Genomic DNA, 22,860 nt, shown 5'->3' on the forward strand with positions numbered 1-22,860 from the left:
ACCCATCCCCTTGTTCACACCCTGGGAGGTGAGGGGAGCAGTGGGCAGCAGCGGTGGCCGCGCCCGGGAATAATTTTTGGTTATTTAACCCCCAATTCCAACCCTTGATGCTGAGTGCCAAGCAGGGAGGTAATGGGTCCCATTTTTATAGTCTTTGGTATGACTCGGCCGGGGTTTGAACTCACAACCTACCGATCTCAGGGCGGACACTCTAACCACTAGGACTTAATGGGCACCCATGACCCAGAGGCACTACCAGGTTAACTTAGTTTGACAAGGATTACATATGGTTACTGTTTATTTACCTCCAGTAGTAGGTTCAGAGGCGAATATACCAGCCAGATAAATTTTGCAAAATATCTGAATCATTCAGTACACTCTTAAGAGTATTCAGTTCTTAAGATATATATCAAGATACAGTGCCGTCGTGGTGAAGGAGCTGAGCCAGAAGGCAAAGCTCTCAATTTACCAGTCAATCTATATTCCTATCCTCACCTATGATCATGAGCTTTGGGTTGTGCCCGAAAGGACAAGATGACGGGTACAAGCGGACAAAATGAGTTTCCTCTGTCAGGTGGCGGGGCTCTCCATTAGAGATAGGGCGATAACCTCTGTCATTCGAGAGGAGCTTAAAGTAAAAGCTGTTGCTCCTCCACAGCGAGGAGGTGGTTAGGGCATCTGATCAGGATGCCCCCCGGACGCCTCCCTAGGGAGGGGGTTAGAGCACGTTCGGCCAGTAGGAAGCCACGGGGAAGACCTAGGACACGTTGGAAAGACTATGTCTCCCAGCTGGCCTAGGAACACCTCTGGATCCCCCGGGAGGAGCTGGACGAAGTGGCTGGGGAGAGGGAAGTCTTGGTTTCTCTGCTTAAACTGCTGCCTCTGCGACCCGACCCCGGATAAGCGTACGAAGACGGATGGATAATGGAAGCTACAGCATGATTCAGTATGTCGTTGCTATGGGATATGCAGCCTATGTGTATGGATGAAAATCGAAAACCGGTTCTTGTGAAAACCAATTCTTAGGGTTTCAATTACTTGAAAGGATTTTCGAGTTTTCAAAGATTTCCTCATCGATTCCTGTGGGCACAAAGAACGACAAACGCTTAAAGGTGTTCTCCACAGCTGGAGACACCGCAAGCCTAATTACATTGCTTATACTTCCTGAAAAAACAAATATGCTTTTTTCTGCAGAATAATGGTTATTTTTATAATTGCTGGATGCAGAATTGCACAAAGCACAGTTGTATTGGGCTTGACTTGCTTGTATTTGTCACTGACCTACATAGTTTAACTTTTGAGCGCTCAGCTCATATATCCTTCTAAAAAAGGAACATTTTTAATTTTTATTCCAAAAATTAATGTATGCAATGAATTGTGCTCCCTCGCATGTAATACAAATGGCCAGTAAAGCATCCGCACAGACGAAGGTGAACAGAGAACAGCTCATGGAAAAAAAAGTATTTTGAAGTACGACACCCAGCGCGCACTAGCTCCCTCTTGGCAAGAGAGGGATGCGCCGATCTTCATATGACAGTTAAGGCTGGGGTTATACCCTCGTCACGTAATTTGCGTAAGCGACGTCCGTCTTGCCCCCTCCCCCGTGTAACTTTCAGCAAGCCTTATGTGCACTTCCCAAATATCCTAGGTTCGCATCGCCGGCTACACAGACCGCAGAGCCGTGATTGGTCAGTTTTTGAAGAGGAGTCTTCCCAAAAACAAGAGAGCACACATTGTGTTTGAAATGCACAAATTATTGTATGAAATAAAGCAACTGTTTATACATTTGCATGAGAATGGATATAGTGTACTTCATATCTCGGTGCGTTCAACACATAATTACTGAATGTAGGGCATGGCGATATGGCAAAAAAATTATAATAATTAATTAATATCACGATTTTTTATTTTTTATTGAAGGCACATTGTCCTGTGTAGGATTATCCCGAGTACCATTGCACCCCTACTGTTTATTACTGCAGTATCTTGTAACAGACATTGCTTTGGAAAACGGCAGGAGGTAAGGCAGATTGGAGGGTTTTTTTAAATACTCAAATACTGGAGATTAATGAAAATACATTAAAGTGAAGTTTTAATTTGAGATACTGTAACACAATATGTACCAACACATAAAACACATTTCATGATTATTTCAGGAACAAAATGTTTTTATTCACAAACTAAAAAACGATTTGAACAAAGTGTCTGCAGAGTATTTTAGTACATGTTATATCAGAGGAGTTGAATCTTTGAAAACACAAATAAAAATTCTGATTCAAAATATTTGAATATAGAAATGTCTTTTTCTGATAAAATTAGTCGGTGTGTTTATTCTCAAAGTTGGGACCAATACAGTATAGTTCAGTCACAAAGACATTCTTTGCTTGCCTATGAGTCTGCATTCTGGGCAAGATTACTAGTGAGCTGCAGTGAGTCTAAAGTCTGTCACTAAAGTTGCTGCTCCTTCTCAAACTTGTGTTTCAACTTCTATGCCAGTGTTAAGCATATTTCTTTATTTTATTCTTCTAGACTGCACTTCCAGCTGTGTAAGGGGGAAGAGGCACAACTCTGGTTGAACATTAATTACGTTGTGACGAGCCAGACTTTTGCAGCGGTGGAACGGGATTGTCACGCACACAAACACACACTTTCACAGATGCAAGATCACTGTCAAAAAAGGTGGATTGTTCCGTGCAGGATTATATCAAGCACTGTTGCTTCCCTACAGTTTACTACTGCGGTATCTTATAAGAGACATTTCCGCCATGTCTGATCAAGGTACCGTAATATATACAGCTGATCACCGTGCTCGAGCTCAAATAATCCTGATCATCGATTACGATCATATATTCGCCCAGGCCTAACAGAATATGTCATTTTTTAATTTATTGTGTTGTTGTTGCGTCCATAAGAAGTCACAAATGACACTCTTAACTTTTTTTTTTTTATTCCCAATCATCAATAACACATGACCATACACATTAACACCGGCTTTCTTTCTTTTCTCAGGGGCTTCTGCGAAGGGGAAAAGGGGCTCCCACCCATGTGCGTTGAGCCGACCAGATTAACTAGTTTTTTTCCAAAGCGGTCTTGTGCCAGCTGTTGTGCGTCCTCCACAGGTCGCCTGCAATGACGTCGAGCCATTCGGTGCGGGGTTTGCCTCGTGGTCTTCTTCAGCCTGCGGCCCTTGGGTCAAACTGGTGAATGGCTCTTGTCGTATGGGCAGGAGGAAGGCGGAGGACATGGGTGAACCAGCGGGTGCGACGTTGCGCAGCCAGGCATGATGCACTGGGCTGGCACGTGCTGGCTCTACGCACTTCGTTGGGAACACATTGGGTGCACCTAATGTTGTCGATGGTTCAAGACCCCTGCTATCAAAGTCATTGAGTCTTTCCGCCAGAGCCCTGTTAAGGGGCCAAGTCTCCGAGGCATAAAGCAGGATGGAGAGTACTGCAGAGTTGTAAATTAGGAGCTTCGTCTTGTGTGAGACGGTCTAGTGTCGCCAGAGTGGTTTCCAGAGAGACTGCAGGGTTGATGCATCTATGGCTCTTCTGATGATGATCTCTGGTTTTAGGTCCCTGTTGTCCAACACTATGGACCCCAGATACACAAAGTTCTTGACAGGCTCTACAATGTTGTTACCAACCCGCAGGGGAGGTGGATCTGGTCCATCACCAACATACATGAACTTGGTTTTCATCCATCTCAATGGAGGCCAAGCTTCGCTGCCTCTTCACTGTATATGCCCAGAGCGTCTCTCAGCTGGCTGTACGATGTGCTGAGAAGGTGGTATCGTCCGCGTACTCCAGGTAGGTTAGGTGGTAGATGCCAAAGGACAGTCCGGGGATCCGCTCACAAACTCTGGACATTAGGTGGTCAATGATCCAGTTAAAGAGGTCAGGAGCAGCCACATGGCCCAAGCAAACGCAAAGTATCTGCCGTTAATGTGGACACCACTCTGTGCGTTCCTGTAAAGCAGCTTGAACAGGGAAACAATCTTAGACAGTGCTCCAAGGGTCAGAAGAATACTCCACAGTGAAGCATGGCAGTTGGTGTTAAAGGCAGCCTTCAGATCTATGAACCCGATGTAGAGATGGCGGTCTTTACGGAATTCATAGGTCTTCTCTATCAGTAGACGAACAGCAGAGATGTGGTCTGTTGTGTAGTGATTAGGCATGAAGCCAGCCTGCTGGGGAACAGCGGCTGCTTTTGATGGCTGGGAGAGCACAAGTTAGCAAGATCCTGGTAAAGAGCTTGCCGGGAATGCAAAGTAGGGTGATGCCTCTGTGGTTGTTGCCGACGAGCCTGCCACCCTTACGTTTCCAGAGGGATAAGATGACTCATCTGGTTCAGTCGTTGGGAAGCCTTTCAGTGTCCCACACTTGATGGAATATGTGGGCAAGCAACTCGACAATGCTCTCACCACCTGATTTTAGCGTCTCAGCATTTGTTGCACAGATGCGCTTTCCTGTTAAGTTTCTTAAGAGTTGCTCTGACTTCCTTGGGTGTCAAAGGGTTTGTAAAGCAGACGTCACTAAGGGCTGCAGCGTTGGGGTGGTACTGTGCTGCAGAAGGAGGCTGAAGTGCTCTTTCCATCGTCCAAGACAGTTTGCTTCAGTTGTTATGAGATTGCCATCAGAATCTTTTACCAGGGCTGTCTTGATGCATAGGCCATTACGGGCTTGGCGCAGCAGACTGAAGACACGGCTCATGTTGTTGTTAAAGGCCGCGGACTTAAGGTGTTTAGCTTCTGCATGCCAGAACTTCTCCCTATCTTCAGCAATAGCCACATTGTGCTGGTGCATTAACACCAGCATGTGGTCATAATAATAATTTAACAGTTTTGTTTATTTTCAATTACATAGCTCTCTCTTGTTCCGAACGGCCGAATAGCGTTGCAAATACTAATAGCGTCCTCTGCCGCGGCACGTTCAGAAGTTGCATAGTCCATCTTCACAAACGTATTTTCCTCTGGTTTATGAGTAAAACGTCCATTAAAAGTAAACTAATAATTCTGAATGATTAGCTCTAGTGTAGACAAAGATGTCTATTGCGGTTGTTGCCATTCTTTACAAGAAGGTAAATATCTAGTCAACGGCGGTCGTGGTTGTTCCTTTTGGAGACACTGCTCCTTAGTGTTTTGGAAGAGAATTACACACCTGGCGCCATCCCCCATGAAAGAACTAGGGGGACACAAACAATGTGACGCAAAAGTATATTCCAGCCTTTATGCTTGTTCCGTCACGTTAACATTGCGCTCTTGGAGTGATCTAATGGTCTTTGTTGCCACCTAATGGGTTTAAGGCCGAATTACAGTTTGTATTGTGTCTTCTGTCATATTTTACTCACCATTGCAACAATTCCTATTTGAAAACATCAGTTTTCATCAGCCTGTCCTCACCAGGACGTGATGAAAGCTGACAACCTGCATTGGAAGTCTTATGTTTCATATGGTGCACATTCAGACTATGGACACACATTGTATCATAAACCAAATTGTTTGTATTTCCAGTTGTTTTGTTTTTCTGTTGTGCACTGTGGCAACTGTCATTAATAACTCACGAGAGGAGCGATCGAATTACATATCATTCAAAACTGACGAGAAGCTATGACATTACAGTCACTATGACACTGCAACAGTGTACACATGGATAATTAATTGTAACGCTCGCTGGCCCACCTTGTCCAATTGTTCCAAACAAAGGTGTACTGAATTTGACTGCAGATAAAAGCGCTCACACGAGCCGAAAGTGCTGGACAATGGACATCAGGTGTAAAGTGAAACCAAGTGTGTGCATGCATTAAAAGAGTTTGAGTCATAAAGAAACCTGACAAAATGGTGTTATTTACATGAAAAATACATAGGCAGCAAGTAGTGTTCAATAAAACATAGTTTACCTGAAAGTCAGCTCAAAAACAGATCCACCACTGTCACTGCACACTGCAAGAGTTGGGTCGGCTGTGAACTTGGAACATAAAAATCGGAAAGAAAAATGACAGGATTATTTAAAAATACATTTAACCCACCTCCAAAGACATGCACCTGGGGATAGGTTTATTGGCAACACTAAATTGGCCCTAGTGTGTGAATGTGAGTGTGAATGTTGTCTGTCTATCTGTGTTAGCACTGCGATGAGGTGGCGACTTGTCCAGGGTGTACCCCGCCTTCCGCCGAATGTAGCCGAGATTGGCTCCAGCACACCCTGCAAACCCGTAAGGGACAAGCGGTAGAAATGGATGGATGGATGGATGAATGGACATTAAACCCAAATGTTTGCCTCATTCGCAGTCAAGGATTGTTAAGTCACAGCACCTCACCATCTTCTCTGGTCAACTGCCTTCAGCAATGAAAACCTAAGTGACAACCAACCTACTCAAACTAAATGGTAAAAAAAACACATTCATGGTCATTTGTCTCATGCGGCTACTCCGGTAGATAGAAAAACTCCACATTGACAGGTGTTAAATAAAATCATCTGATGAATTTCGAAAACCTGGCGTCACACACCAAATCAGTCATATCTGCCTGTTACAATCTCTCGTCTCGTCTGACTCTCAGACTCTGTAGCAAAAACACAAATTCTTGTTTCCATTACTCCCGGCTGGATTACTGCCATGGAGTACTGTTTAGGGATTCCAGCCAAGCCCGGAACAATTCAAGTACCGGTAAGTGCAAAATTCATGACACATCTCCTCAACATTCATCCGTTTCCACTGGCTTCCCATGTCAAGTCCCGCATCACTTACAAAATATTTCTCTTCACCTATAAATCCGTGCACGCACTCACTGCCCCCTACTTGTTCGACATCCTTCATCAACGCACTCCATCCTGAAATTTGCTGTACTCCAGCATGGGCCTGCTGTCAATCACTCACATCAAATTACAAGGTTTTGGGGACAGAGCCTTCAGCATGTCTGCCTCCAGAAAAGTGCTATATGAATGTACGTTATTATAATAACGATTTGACAGAAGTTTTGTTTCTTGACTGGTCCGGTTATATTATAGTGCATCCATTGACACAATTAATTACCACATCTTAATAAAGATGGAAGCATGTAATTAGAATTAAAAAGAATCGCCCCAAAATTGGTTAAAATGTTTGTCTACTCACTTAACTTACAAAAATAATACAAGATGGGTGGCACCCTGTAGAAGATGGGAAAAAGAAAACACGAGGATGGAGGTGGGAGGAAAAAAAACTATTACCAAACTGTGGTCCGGTAGGGGGTGCAGTGTGGCACTAGGAAAAAAACCTCAGAAAGCATAAGCACACATTATGACATACAAACTCAAGACTTGCAACGGGGAAGCAGCTAACAGCAGTCGCAGCCAGAAGCGGCGCAGCTCCGGGGGTGAAGTGACAAAGTTGATTCTTGAATCAAAATCAATACTTTTTTTAAATAACATTGGGTGCCAGTTCTATGATTAACTACATTCCTCCATAAAATAAATAACAGCTCTGATATTTTTTTATATTACTTAAAAGAAAACTGGTTCTGTTTTAATAAAATTCTCCCCAAACGTTTAATAAAGTCAAATACAAATAAGACAATAAGAGAATATTGCAAACTTCTCTTTTAAAGTAAATCTGTACAGCCAATAATACAGCATACACATCAACAACATACAGTACAGGCCAAAAGTTTGGACACACCTTCTCATTCAATGTTTTTCTTTATTTTCATGACTATTTACATTGTAGATTGTCACTGAAGGCATCTAAGCTATGAATGAACACATGTGGAGTTATGTACTTAACAAAAAAAGGTGAAATAACTGAAAACATGTTTTATATTATTATTTTATTGGATTTTATTATTTATTTTATTGTTGTTTCCAAATGTGCACTTAATTCTTACTATATTGTCACCAGGTTTTGAGCAAGTCAATGAATTGCAGATAAGCAATAAATGTTTGGATATGACACTCGGAAAATTTTACTAAATTTGTGTCAAAATATTGGGTCTTTTAAAAGTTCATTTAAATTTGGCAAACAAATATTTCAACTGCGATTAACCAAATCTCCTGGATGTTGTGATGACGTAGGCAAGACACACGCAATTGTCTGAAGCAGAGTCAGCATGTGTGCAATGTGGACGTACTTTAATACATCCGAGATGTACCTGCAGACAGCAATCTACAAAATGCACAATGTGCATATTTTAATAGGACAGTGACGCTCCTTCAAGGAGAGAAATTGAATGAGGGCCAGTTTCGGCGGTAAGACTGAGACCCTTGCCGACTTCCCTTACCCGCCTTGTTTTAACATGCCATAGGCTGGAATATGGGTATGTGCCAATGGCAATTGCTTTAAGACTGTAAGGGAAGCTCAGCATCCTCGAATATATAAAAACAATGGTCACATATGTACTTTTGTGTTTAGAGTTAATTAAATATGTGCTAGAATGCGCTTTGTTCAGTATCGGCTACTTTTACGAGAGCTGACACAAATTTCTTCTTTCATTGTGGTAGCGTCACAATGCATTAAACAGTGTTAAAGCAGACTGACTTGACTTCAACGGGGGAGCATAGAGTGGGTTGTTCCACTGGGGGCAAACAAGACAGTCATTAGATAAATGTTCGGCTTGTAGGCTTGCCTGTAGTCCTATTATGCACACCAGGTCCATCCATCCATTTTTTACCTCTCGGGTTGGCGCTGTTGCTGGAGCCAAGTTGCCACCTTATCGCAGGGCCGACAAAAACAGACGACAAGCTCTCACACTTACATTCACCCACTAGAGCCAATTTAGTGTCACCAATTAGCTTATCCCCAGGTGCATGTCTTTGGAGGTGTGAAGAAGCCAGGGTAAGCGGAGAGAACCCACACAGTCATGGGGAGAACATGCACAGTAGACCCTGAGCCCAGAAATCGAACACAGGACCTTCTCTCTGTGAGGCATGAGCACTAATCACTGTTCTGCCATGCACACAAGGTCAAAATCATCTAATCCCGAAAACCAGCCATACACTTTTATTAACATTTTAACTTGTTGTAGAGCAGCGGTTTGCAAACTTTTTTCACAAAGTACCACCTCAAAAAACACTTGGCTTTTCAAGTATCACCATAATGGCCAACATTAAAATACCGTAGTAGGCCAAAGTATTAATTAAAAACAAGGCAGAGGTTGAATTTACTATTTAATATGTTCACAGTTTGAACATTAACACTGTGTTTGAATATAGGAAAATAAAACACTGTACATTAATCAAGAAATGTTTTGGCGTACCATGAGATGGAGCCCGTGTACCACAGATTGAGAATCACTGCCGTAGAGGATTTGACATACCTTCACATGCAGAATTGCTGTCCCTGGAGGGTGTGCATCAGTGATAGTTCTAAGAAGTTTCCCATTGGCAAGATCCCACATAGTAATCTAAAATTAACAGGGACAAACAAACCAAGAAATTAGGTTATTAAAAGGACTGAATGTGGAACCATCGATAATATTTCACAGATGGTGTACTGTAACTGCTAAATATTAGTTAGGCATACAATATAACTAAAATATAGTACCAATATGATCTTTGACCACAGGTTTTTCTAGAATCTTATGTCACATAAAAACAGCACTTATCTATCTGGTTTGTGAAATGAGGGTGCAGTCATTTTAAAAATCACCTAAACTCTGCATTGTTTGACTAATGTGAGTTCTTCGTGTTGGACTCAAGCGCGTCCACTTCCTTGGCCCGAGTACAGTTGCAAGAGGTAGGCTTGTGTTAATTACGACAAATGGTGGTCATTTATTACATATATTCAATGTATAGTGGAATTTGTCTTTGCATTTACCCCTTCCACTTGAGGAGCAGTGTGCAGCTCTCAGGGCATAGGTCAGTAAAGCATCCCTATGTGAGCAATCAACTAAAATGCACATTACAGTCAAACAGCTGGTGTGTTTAAATAAGTAAAATACTTAGAATATTAACACTTTTTAGGGCGCAACAAGAAAGAAACAAAAAAACACACCATAAACTATCCACTAGTGCTATCTCATGTCTTGGACTTGCAATTGTAATTGCAACTTAGTGTCATACTTGCAAACGAGTCGGAAATGTGGTAATAAAACGAGATATAACAACTGGACATGAATTATCATAACCAGCTTATTTACACACGTTGCAATAAAAAATTTGATATTATTATCAAAAACAATTAATATTTATTAACACACAAAAAAATACCGAAAATCGGTACCGTTGAGTACCGTTATCAATTTCCACATACCGGGAATTGGTACCGTATCTGTTCAAATGTGAACGGTACACATCCCTTCTCTCTACTATTGGCATCAGTGAGCTCATTAAAACCACATTTTACAGTTTACAATGCTAAGTTTGTTTATATTACAGCAAGTGGAAATTGCGCACAAGAGTGAATTAAGATCACTATCTTTTAACGATTAATCGTGTCCCCACATCTGCGGTCCCCTCCAAGGTTTCTCATTGTCATCCCATTGGGTTGAGTTTTTTCTTGCCCTGATGTGGGATCTGAGCCGAGGATGTCGTTGTGGCTTGTGCAGCCCTTTGAGACACTCGTGATTTAGGGCTATATAAGTAAACATTGATTGATTGATAGATGATGCATAAGGTATCTTTTTTAATACTTTTGAGATGCTTTATGACACACACCGTCCATTGAAACAATTTAGTAAGAAGCAAAATAAAAACAATCAACCATGGACGACAAAAGGACTGAAAATGCTTGCAACAAGAATAATACATTATATAGAACATTTATAACACAAAGATCTACAGAGGCAGAAAACAAGTACAAGACATATAAGAACAAGCTAACTGGTATACTAGAAAAAAGGAGAAAATAATATTACAGTCAATTATTGGACCGGAACATAAACAATTTGAGAGCAACATGGGGCATTATTAAAAATGGTGCTAAGAAGGATTATCCTAAATACTTATCAGGTAGAAATGTAAAAAATGACAATATGAACAAAGTAGTTGAAAGCTTCAATAAGTACTTTGTGAACATTGGACCAAATCTGCAGGAAAAGATTCCAGATCCCGAGTCAGTTGAGGACTTGAATGACACTATAGACAGAAATCCCCACTGGATGTTCCTCGATGGTGTGACAAGAGGAAATAATCTGATGATTAATATTGTGAAAAAATGTAAATCCAAGACCTCAACTGATCGTAACGGAAGTGATATGGAAACGACAAAAAAGGTTATTGAAGAGATTTCACAACCTTTAACATATATTTCAAATAGGCAAATTCCAAGATAAAATTAAAATAGCAAAAGTCGAACCAATTTATTAGACTGGCGACAAACACCAGTTTACAAACTACAAACCTGTTTCTCTACTTCCACAATTTTCTAAAATTATTGAAAAACTGTTTAACAACAGATTGGACAAATTAGTAAATAAAAATGAAACACACACAGATAACCAATACGGATACAGAGCCAACATTTCTACATCAATGGCATTTATCGAAATAGCAGAAGAGATTACCAATGCAATAGATAGAAAAAAATTGCAGCTGCAGTGTTTATGGATTTAACAAAAACATTTGACACAATCAATCACAGTATCTTAATAAACAAATTAGAATGGTATGGCATCAGAGGGTTGGTCTTGAACTGGGTAAGAAACTACTTAAACAACAGGAAGCAATACATGAAGATAGGCGAACACTAAAAATGTCTTGTGGTGTACCTCAGGGATCAATACTGGGACCAAAATTGTTTAGTCTTTATATAAATGACATTTGTAAAGTTACAAAGGACTTACAGTTAGTAGTATTATTTGCAGATGATACAACTGTGTTTTGTTCAGGAGAGAACACACTAATACAAAAAATATCAGAAGAAATTAACAAATTTAAAATATGGTTTGACAGAAACGGACTATCTTTAAATTTCAGTGAAGCTAAAATAAAGCTATTTGATAACAGTAGAAGGGAAAGTAAAACACAAATACAAATAGACAGAGTAGACATTGAAAGGGTAAAAGAAACTCATTTTTGGGTGTAATAATAGATGATAAAATGAACAAGAAACCTCATGTAAAAAAATGCAACGTAAAGTAGCAAGAAACACGTCAATAATGAATAAAGCAAAATATGTATTGGACCAAAAATCACTTCATATTCTCTACTGCTCACTATTGTTACAATATCTGAGTTACTGTGTAGAAATATGGGGAAACAACTAAAAATGTGTGCTTCATTCACTAACCGTTTTACAAAAAAGATCAAGCTAAAATTATGTACAAAGCAAACTATAACCTACTACCTAATAATGTTCAACAATTCTTTTCAACAATTCTTTTCAACTAAAGAGGAAAAATATAACTTTAGAGGAAAATCTAATTTAAAACATTTGTATGCGTGTACAACACTTAAGACATTTAGCATATCCATATGAGGAATTAAATTATGGAATGGATTAAGCAAATAAATCAAACAAAGCACCAATATGATTCAGTTTAAGATGCTGTTCAAACTACAAGTGCTTACAAAGTACAAAAAACAACAATTATGATGAACATCTTAAAACCATTTTTTTTAGATAATGATTTATGTATTTAATACTTGTTTACTTACGGTACTTATGGTATATTATTTATTTATTCACTGTTCTGTTACAAACAGAGAACAAAGACATGGGATAAAATTGATATTATATGAAAAGGGGTAGGATTAAATAAACTCTGCTTCTTCCTACTCTTTTTCGGACGTGCTGTAATGAAACAACTGGAAATATGTGATGCATTACATTGTATCGTATGCATGTTCGAAATAAACTGAAACTGAACTTAACTGAACTGAAAATCCACATACAAAACACACCTGTTTTGACAATCTCAAAAAAAAATCCCAAGTGGTTTGGATAGTACCTGTCCTTTGGCAAATCCGCAGAGAAGTCTTGAGCAGTCATTGTTGATGCTGAGGGCAGAAATAGCTCCAAACTCCGCTCCAGTTATTTTGTTATTAAGACAGAGCCGTAAAGCTTGGTTGGTATCTGGAGAGGATGATTAAAGAAAAAATGCATCATTAAAGCCAGGCTCTGGAATAAATAAAAAAAGGTTGACATGACATGTCTTACCAAAAACCAAAGCCAGACCATGAGATGTCCCCACAACAATCACACCTGCAACTGTCTGAAGAGAAGATGCAAATATATAACTACTTAAGGTCTAGAAAGTCACAAAATGAAAGCAAAAGCTTATCACAAAATACAAAAAGCAGCATACTAAAAAGAAAACTCTGGAGAAATTGGTATTGGTATTCGATATTGTGCTGAATTTATGTCGAACAAACAATTGTATTGCTTAATTATTACCCATGATATCTACAAATTATTGCTGAACGACTACATATTTACACAGCAAAGAGCCAGCTGTCTAGTTTCAGCTCAGGATTTTATGGTTACCGAGTGTTTACTCATTTGGGATAAATTTGATCTCTTGAGTTTTTTAGTAGCATCTTCCTAAGGCTGTTTCACATAGGGGCCGGTTCTCTAATCTGGAACTACAATATATAATCTGCAAATGCATAATAGACTATGTAGACAACTAGACTGTAAATCATGGGCTAGAGATGGATACTGTTCACATCTGAACCGATACGATACCAATTCCGGTACCTGAGAATTGATACCAGTACCAGTTTGGTGTGTGTTCATGTGGTAATAAATGTTAATTTGTGTAATAATACAATTTCAACTCTCAACTCTCCAGGTCTGCCCTAGTTAGTCCAAGCTTCGCTTAGTGTCCTATTTTGTTGTGTTTGTTTTTTGTACTGTAAGTAAAGTGCATTTTAGTTGAAATTTTCATTACCAAATTCAGAGGGGTTAAAATTGCCGTGTAATATCACCAATGGTAATCAGTAGCATGTATATGGCATGTCCAATTGTCCAATTGTCCTACATCAATTAGCATTGATGTAGTGCATTATGAAAAGTGAAACTTTGCTTCTGAAAACTTTCAATCAGGCATGCTTGCTTTGTTGGCATGGAACATTACAGTACATAGACTACTGTTTAAGTCTCACTTGACTGACTACACTAGAGCAAGCCCGGTCACAGACAATTACAATGTCTGTTAGTCCGGGTGAGGAGTCAGTTAAGATAGAACTAGCCAGCGCCAGGCTGGATAATCCATGTACGCATAGCAATTCTCTTAGAATAATACACAATTCACATAATGTTTTTTCTGTTGTGTCTGTGTCAGAGGTGGACATGCATTCTACTGAGGTGGCAAATTATGATATGTCCAGTCTATTGCAGCACCAAGCAAACCATCGGAAAATTCCCGTCATATCAATTCCTAGATATGGTCGAAACTATTTAAAGTGCACTACGCATAATAAACGCAACATTGTTTATATTGCCACTACGGATAATCTTAACAAAAACTCAAAACAGCCCAATACCTATAACAGGGGTCACCAACGCGGTGCCCGCGGGCACCAGGTCGCCCGTAAGGACCAGATGAGTCGCCCGCGGGCCTGTTCTAAAAAAAAAAAAAAAAAAAAAAAAATTTTTTTTTTTTTTTTTTAATTTTTTTTTTTTTTTTTAAATAAATCTACATAGAAAAAACACAAGATACACTTTTAATCAGTGCATCAACCCAAACAACCTCCCCCATGCACACTCATCCACACCCACTCACACAAAAGGGGTTATTTCTTTCTGCTACCAATATTCTGGTTTCCACAACATAGACAACACATCTGCAAGGGACACAGTCCCTGAAGCACACATGATTGTATAGGCTGCTGGTCCACTAACATTTTCATTAATTACTATTTTTTATGTAATTATTTTTATATTGTTTTACTTTCTTTTTTATCCAAGAAAATGTTTTTTATTTATTTATCTTATTTTATTTTATTTCTAAAAAAAAGGGCCTTATCTTCAACAGACCAGGTTGTCAATGAAATTAGATTTGTTTAAAGGGTTTTTTAAACCAGGCCAAGTCCAGATAATGTCCAAGTCGGACTCAGCAACACACACCTTCATTCATGTACACAGAAAAAAATTAGGGAACACAACAGATTGCATATAATTTATAAACAAAATTACATTTTCAAAATAAGCATTTATGTACAGTCCAGATTATGTCCAGGTCACTCAAATTAGGGAACACAACAACAGATATTATATAATCTATAAACATAATTATACTTTCAAAATAAGCCTTTGAGGACTTCTCATCTTTTTTTTAATGTTTTTTGGCATCATTATCGTTTTCAACCATGTAACTTTCTAAAGTTAGAAAATACTGAATACATGTTTTAAAGAAAGTAATACTAAGTGAATATCTGTTTTTGGCCTTAAAAATAAACATTTTACCGAGTACTATAATTAAATTGACTAAATCATGATTGTCAATGAACTCTCCTAAAATAACAGAAACCACATTAAGCTTCATAAACAAACCAATCCTTAAACACATTTTTTCAACTTCCACCCAAAACAAAGACACAATATGACAATACCAAAACAAATGCAGGGTGGATTCAGGCTCCTGACAACAAAATCGGCAATCATCTGACTCTGTCATATTCCATAATTTTAACATTTTCCCTGTGGGTAAGAAGTTATAAATAATTTTAATTTGAAAATAACGATTTTGCACATCGATAGTGGTTTTATAGATTAGTTTGAATATGGCATCCCATGGCAACGGGCAGTCAAAAAAGTCCTCCCATTTTCCATTTGTGTTGTATGAGGCAGCCTTCAAAGATTTCTTTATTAAATAAAAATTACATATTTTTCTATTTATTTTAGTTCCTTTTTGCCAACTATAATTTCTTATTAGTGGTTTACAAACTAATAATTTAGTAGTTCCATAATTAATTAATTATTTGTTTCCATCTTTTTCCAATTACTCCAGTTAGTTGATAAAATGAAAAGCTTGAGCAAGCATCACCATACATAGCTCTAAATTCATCATACTTCATAATTTTACCATTCTCATTGATAATATCATTGACAAAAATGATTCCTCTTTCAAACATATTTTTCCAAAAGAAAGGCTTTCCATCTATTACCATTTTAGAGTTCATCCATATTAACTGCTGCAAAATATCGTCTCTTTTTTCTGGCACATAAAATTGAAAACACCACTATGAGTGGATTGTTTCCTTTATGAACCCCGCCATTTTTACCAGCAGACTCTCTGTGAGGGGATCACTTGTAAAAAAGGATACAATTTCTTTTTAAACAGTACATGTTTTTTGTCCAACAGGACATTTGTGTACCACTCAATGTTTAAATACATCTTTGGAACAATTGATGCTTTTAAAGACAGACACATAGCCTCAAGGTTGAGAAGTTTCAGGCCCCCATATTCATACTCTTTATACAAAACCTTTCTTTTAATCTTTTCTGGTTTGCCGTTCCAGACAAAATCGAAGACCCTCCGCTCATAAATCTTAAAAAAGTTTTGTGATGGAGCTGGTAATGACAAAAACAAATAAAAAAATTGAGGAATAATTAACGAGTTGGCAATAGACATTTTACCATACAAGGTTAGGGATTTCCCTTTCCATAATTGCATAATTTTGTCCAGCTTTCTTAGTCGATTATCATAATTTACTGAGCCTAGATCTTCCAGATTTTCTGGGACAACAACACCAAGTATGTTAACTGGTCCATCTGTCCACAAAACAGGCACTTTGCATTCCATTTGAAAGGACGTTCCCTTTAGATTTCCGATCCTTAACATTTTACATTTATCATAATTAAGCTTAAGGCCAGATTGCTGTGAAAATATGTCCAAAAGATTAAGAAGGTTCCGCAAACAATGAGGAAAAATCTTATCTTTGTGAATCAGCCTTTTCTGACATGAACTTCATCAAGAACAAACACAGAACACGCCTCACTGATGCACATCTGCAAGACTCACTCAGAGTTGCAGTGTCAAGTTACACACCAGAGTACAACACACTAGTTAACAGCATGCAATGCCAGGCTTCCCACTAACTGACAAAGAAACAGATAACAGATTTGGTGTCCAGTTCAAAGTGTGACATGATTTAAAAATTTGAGAGTTTACTTTTGTATTTTACATGAGTTATTATTTGTACAAACATGGTGCAAAGTAATTCATGATTTGTTAAAAAATGTTAGTGGCTAGCTAGTTAAAATGGGATATTGTGATTTCACAAGACTGTCTTAGAAGTGATCATTTGAAAATGTTCAATTTGAAAAATGTGCACTTAGAGAAAATATAAAAATAAAGTGTTGCATATTGATATTTATCTGTTTCTATATATATTTATTGTGAGAAATCATTAAGCTGATCAGTGTTTCCACAAAGATAAATATCATTAATTATTAATAATAACAGAGTTAAAGGTAAATTGAGCAAATTGGCTACTTCTGGCAATTTATTTAAGTGTGTATCTAACTGGTAGCCCATCGCAGTAATCAGTACCCAAGAAGTAGCCCTTGGTTTCAAAAAGGTTGGTGACCCCTGACCTATAATATGGGCTTTTTAAACATAAGATCATTGTCTCCCAAGGCGTTATTAGTTAATGAGGTCATTAGAGACAACAATCTTAACGTCATTGGTCTTAGCGAAACCTGGCTCAAACCAGACAAATTTTTTGCGCTAAATGAGGCATCTCCTCCTAACTATACGAATGCGCATGTTGCCCGTCCTCTTAAAAGGGGAGGGGGTGTCGCACTAATATACAATGAAAATTTCAACCTTACCCCTAACCTAAATAATAAATATAAATCGTTTGAGGTGCTTACTATGAGGTCTGTCACACCGCTACCTCTCGACATGGCTGTTATCTACCGCCCCCCTGGGCCCTATTCGGACTTTATCAGTGAATTCTCAGAGTTCGTTGCTGATCTAGTGACGCACGCCGACAATATAATCATAATGGGGGACTTTAATATCCATATGAATACCCCATCGGACCCTCAGTGCGTGGCGCTCCAAACCATAATTGATAGCTGTGGTCTTACACAAATAATACATGAACCCATGCATCGCAACGGTAATACAATAGATCTAGTGCTTGTCAGGGGTGTCACCACCTCCAAAGTTATGATACTTCCATATACTAAAGTAATGTCCGATCATTACCTTATAAAATTTGAAGTTTTGACTCATTGTCAACAAGCTAATAATCATAATAACTGCTATAGCGGCCGCAACATTAATGCTGCCACAACGATGACTCTTGCTGACCTACTGCCTTCGGTAATGGCACCATTCCCAAATTATGTCGGCTCTATTGATAACCTCACTAACAACTTTGACGATGCCTTGCGCGAAATTATTGATAGTATAGCACCGCTAAAGCAAAAAAGGGCCCCTAAAAGGCACACCCAATGGTTTACAGAAGAAATTAGAGCTCATAAATTATCATGTAGAAAGCTGGAACGCAAATGGCGCGCGACTAAACTTGAGGTTTTCCATCAAGCATGGAGTGATAGTTTAATAACTTATAAACGCATGCTTACCTTAGCTAAAGCTAAATACTACTCAAATCTCATCCGCCTCAACAAAAACGATCCTAAATTTCTGTTTAGTACAGTAGCATCGCTAACCCAACAAGGGACTCCTCCCAGTAGCTCCACCCACTCGGCAGATGATTTTATGAATTTCTTTAATAAGAAAATTTAACTCATTAGAAAGGAGATTAAAGACAACGCATCCCAGCTACAACTGGGTTCTATTAACACAAATACGACTGTATATACGACAGACACTGCCCTCCAAAATAGTCTCTCTATTTTTGATGAAATAACATTAGAGGAATTATTACAGCGTGTAAGTGGGATAAAACAAACAACATGTTTACTTGACCCACTTCCTGGGAAACTTATCAAGGAACTGTTTGTATTATTAGGTCCATCAGTGTTAAATATTATAAACTTATCACTTTCCTCCGGCACTGTTCCCCTAGCATTCAAAAAAGCGGTTATTCATCCTCTGCTCAAAAGACCTAACCTCGATCCTAACCTCATGGTAAACTACCGACCGGTCTCCCACCTTCCGTTTATTTCCAAAATTCTCGAAAAAATTGTTGCACAACAGCTAAATGAACACTTAAGGCCTACTGAAACCCACTACTACCGACCACGCAGTCTGATAGTTTATATATCAATGATGAAATCTTAACATTATAACACATGCCAATACGGCCGGGTTAACTTATAAAGTGACATTTTAAATTTGCCGCTAAACTTCCGGTTCGAAACGCCTCTGAGGATGACGTATGCGCGTGACGTAGCCCGACGAACACGGGTATGCCTTCCACATTGAAGCCGATACGAAAACGCTCTGTTTTCATTTCATAATTCCACAGTATTCTGGACATCTGTGTTCGTGAATCTGTTTCAATCATGTTCATTGCATTATGGAGAAGGAAGCCAAGCAAGCAAAGAAGAAAGTTGTCGGTGCGAAATGGACGTATTTTTCGAACGTAGTCAGCCACAACAGTACACAGCCGGCGCTTCTTTGTTTACATTCCCGAAAGATGCAGTCAAGATGGAAGAACTCGGATAACAGAGACTCTAACCAGGAGGACTTTTGATTTGGATACACAGACGCCTGTAGAGAACTGGGACAACACAGACTCTTACCAGGATTACTTTGATTTGGATGACAAAGACGCAGACGTGCTACTGTGAGTATGCAGCTTTGGCTTTTTTTTGCGTATGTACGTAACTTTTTTAAAATATATAAGCTTTATGAACCTTGGGTTAGGTGAACGGTCTTTTGGGCTGAGTGATTGTGTGTGTTGATCATGTGTTTGAATTGTATTGGCGTGTTCTATGGAGCTAGGAGCTAGCAGAGGAGCTAGGAGCTAGCATAACACGTACCGTACCGTAAGTGCGCGTCACGTACGTAACTTTTTAAAAATATATAAGCTTTATGAACCTTGGGTTAGGTGAACGGTCTTTTGGGCTGAGTGATTGTGTGTGTTGATCGGGTGTTTGAATTGTATTGGCGTGTTCTATGGAGCTAGGAGCTAGCAGAGGAGCTAGGAGCTAGCATAACAAACACGCAGGTGTTATTATGCAGGATTAATTTGTGGCATATTAAATATAAGCCTGGTTGTGTTGTGGCTAATAGAGTATATATATGTCTTGTGTTTATTTACTGTTGTAGTCATTCCCAGCTGAATATCAGGTACCGTGAGTATGCAGCCTTGGCTGCTAAACATTCGATAACTTGACCGTATGTGCGCGTCACGTACGTAACTTTTTAAAAATATATAAGCTTTATGAACCTTGGGTTAGGTAAACGGTCTTTTGGGCTGAGTGATTGTGTGTGTTGATCAGGTGTTTGAATTGTATTGGCGTGTTCTATGGAGCTAGGAGCTAGCAGAGGAGCTAGGAGCTAGCATAACAAACACGCAGGTGTTTTTATGCAGGATTAATTTGTGGCATATTAAATATAAGCCTGGTTGTGTTGTGGCTAATAGAGTATATATATGTCTTGTGTTTATTTACTGTTGTAGTCATTCCCAGCTGAATATCAGGTCACCCCCGGCTCTCACAGCATCTTCCCTATCTGAATAGCTTCAACTCCCCACTAGTCCTTCACTTGCACTTTACTCATCCACAAATCTTTCATCCTCGCTCAAATTAATGGGGAAATTGTCGCTTTCTCGGTCCGAATCTCTCTCACTTCATGCGGCCATCATTGTAAACAATAGGGAACTTTGCGTATATGTTCAACTGACTACGTCACGCTACTTCCGGTAGGTGCAAGCCTTTTTTTTATCAGATACCAAAAGTTGCAATCTTTATCGTCGTTGTTCTATACTAAATCCTTTCAGCAAAAATATGGCAATATCGCGAAATGATCAAGTATGACACATAGAATAGATCTGCTATCCCCGTTTAAATAAAAAAAATTCATTTCAGTAGGCCTTTAGTGACTAACAATCTCTGTGAACCTTTTCAATCCGGTTTCAGGGCAAATCACTCTACGGAGACAGCCCTCGCAAAAATGACTAATGATCTATTGCTAACGATGGATTCTGATGCATCATCTATGTTGCTGCTTCTTGATCTTAGCGCCGCTTTCGATACCGTCGATCATAATATTTTATTAGAGCGTATCAAAACACGTATTGGTATGTCAGACTTAGCCTTGTCTTGGTTTGACTCTTATCTTACTGACAGGATGCAGTGTGTCTCCCATAACAATGTGACCTCGGACTATGTCAAGGTAACGTGCGGAGTTCCCCAGGGTTCGGTTCTTGGCCCTGCACTCTTTAGTATTTACATGCTGCCGCTGGGTGACATCATACGCAAATACGGTGTTAGCTTTCACTGTTATGCTGATGACACCCAACTCTACATGCCCCTAAAGCTGACCAACACGCCGGATTGTAGTCAGCTGGAGGCGTGTCTTAATGAAATTAAACAATGGATGTCCGCGAACTTTTTGCAACTCAACGCTAAGAAAACGGAAATGCTGATTATCGGTCCTGCTAGACACTGACATCTATTTAATAATACCACCTTAACATTTGACAACCAAACAATTACACAAGGCGACTCGGTAAAGAATCTGGGTATTATCTTCGACCCAACTCTCTCGTTTGAGTCACACATTAAGAGTGTTACTAAAACGGCCTTCTTTCATCTCCGTAATATCGCTAAAATTCGTTCCATCTTGTCCACTAGCGACACTGAGATCATTATTCATGCGTTCGTTACGTCTCGTCTCGATTACTGTAACGTATTATTTTCGGGTCTCCCTATGTCTAGCATTAAAAGATTACAGTTGGTACAAAATGCGGCTGCTAGACTTTTGACAAAAACAAGAAAGTTTGATCATATTACGCCTATACTGGCTCACTTGCACTGGCTTCCTGTGCACTTAAGATGCGACTTTAAGGTTTTACTACTTACGTATAAAATACTACACGGTTTAGCTCCAGCCTATCTCGCCGATTGTATTGTACCATATGTCCCGACAAGAAATCTGCGTTCAAAGAACTCCGGCTTATTAGTGATTCCCAGAGCCAAAAAAAAGTCTGCGGGCTATAGAGCGTTTTCTATTCGGGCTCCAGTACTCTGGAATGCCCTCCCGGTAACAGTTAGAGATGCTACCTCAGTAGAAGCATTTAAGTCCCATCTTAAAACTCATTTGTATAATCTAGCCTTTAAATAGACCCCCCTTTTTAGACCAGTTGATCTGCCGTTTCTTTTCTTCTCTCCTCTTCTCCCCTGTCCCTTGGGAGGGGGAGTTGCATAGGTCCGGTGGCCATGGATGAAGTGCTGGCTGTCCAGAGTCGGGACCCCGGGTGGACCACTAGCCTGTGCATCGGTTGGGGACATCTCTGCGCTGCTGACCCGTCTCCGCTCGGGATGGTTTCCTGCTGGCCCCACTATGGACTGGACTCTCGCTGATGTGTTGGATCCACTGTGGACTGGACTTTCACAATATTATGTCAGACCCACTCGACATCCATTGCTTTCGGTCTCCCCTAGAGGGGGGGGGGTTACCCACATATGCGGTCCTCTCCAAGGTTTCTCATAGTCATTCACCGACGTCCCACTGGGGTGAGTTTTTCCTTGCCCGTATGTGGGCTCTGTACCGAGGATGTCGTTGTGGCTTGTGCAGCCCTTTGAGACACTTGTGATTTAGGGCTATATAAATAAACATTGATTGATTGATTGATTGATATTACCTAGAAGTCGTCTGCTATGAATAAACCTGATTTCCCACCAAATGTTTGAACTCAGCTGTGCTGGACAACAAAAGTTTTGAAATACGTTTGATTTTATGTTCATTACCTATAAAAGTACCAAATTTGATACCAATCCCTCCCATCCGCCATCTCGCAAAGGTTTAGAATACTGTATATGTACCATGAAAAACAAAACAGTAAAAGAGCAAAGCAG

The 22,860-nt window shown here is 39.5% G+C and overlaps 1 protein-coding gene across 4 annotated transcripts in view; it reads right to left on the reverse strand.

The window, feature by feature from the left end:
* The window catches only part of vps8 (VPS8 subunit of CORVET complex), a 103,818-nt gene that overhangs the window by 72,575 nt on the left and 8,383 nt on the right, over positions 1 to 22,860 (reverse strand). For all 4 annotated transcript variants that reach the window (XM_062059004.1, XM_062059006.1, XM_062059008.1 and 1 more), the window contains exons 6-9: positions 13,072 to 13,126; positions 12,863 to 12,987; positions 9,290 to 9,376; positions 5,899 to 5,966 (exon numbers count right to left, since the gene is read on the reverse strand). In XM_062059004.1, the coding sequence (XP_061914988.1) occupies positions 5,899 to 5,966; positions 9,290 to 9,376; positions 12,863 to 12,987; positions 13,072 to 13,126 (335 nt within the window). The remainder of the gene's footprint in view (positions 1 to 5,898; positions 5,967 to 9,289; positions 9,377 to 12,862; positions 12,988 to 13,071; positions 13,127 to 22,860) is intronic.

The sequence above is a fragment of the Entelurus aequoreus genome, linkage group LG09, assembly GCF_033978785.1.
Source record: "Entelurus aequoreus isolate RoL-2023_Sb linkage group LG09, RoL_Eaeq_v1.1, whole genome shotgun sequence".
Lineage (NCBI taxonomy): Eukaryota > Metazoa > Chordata > Actinopteri > Syngnathiformes > Syngnathidae > Entelurus > Entelurus aequoreus.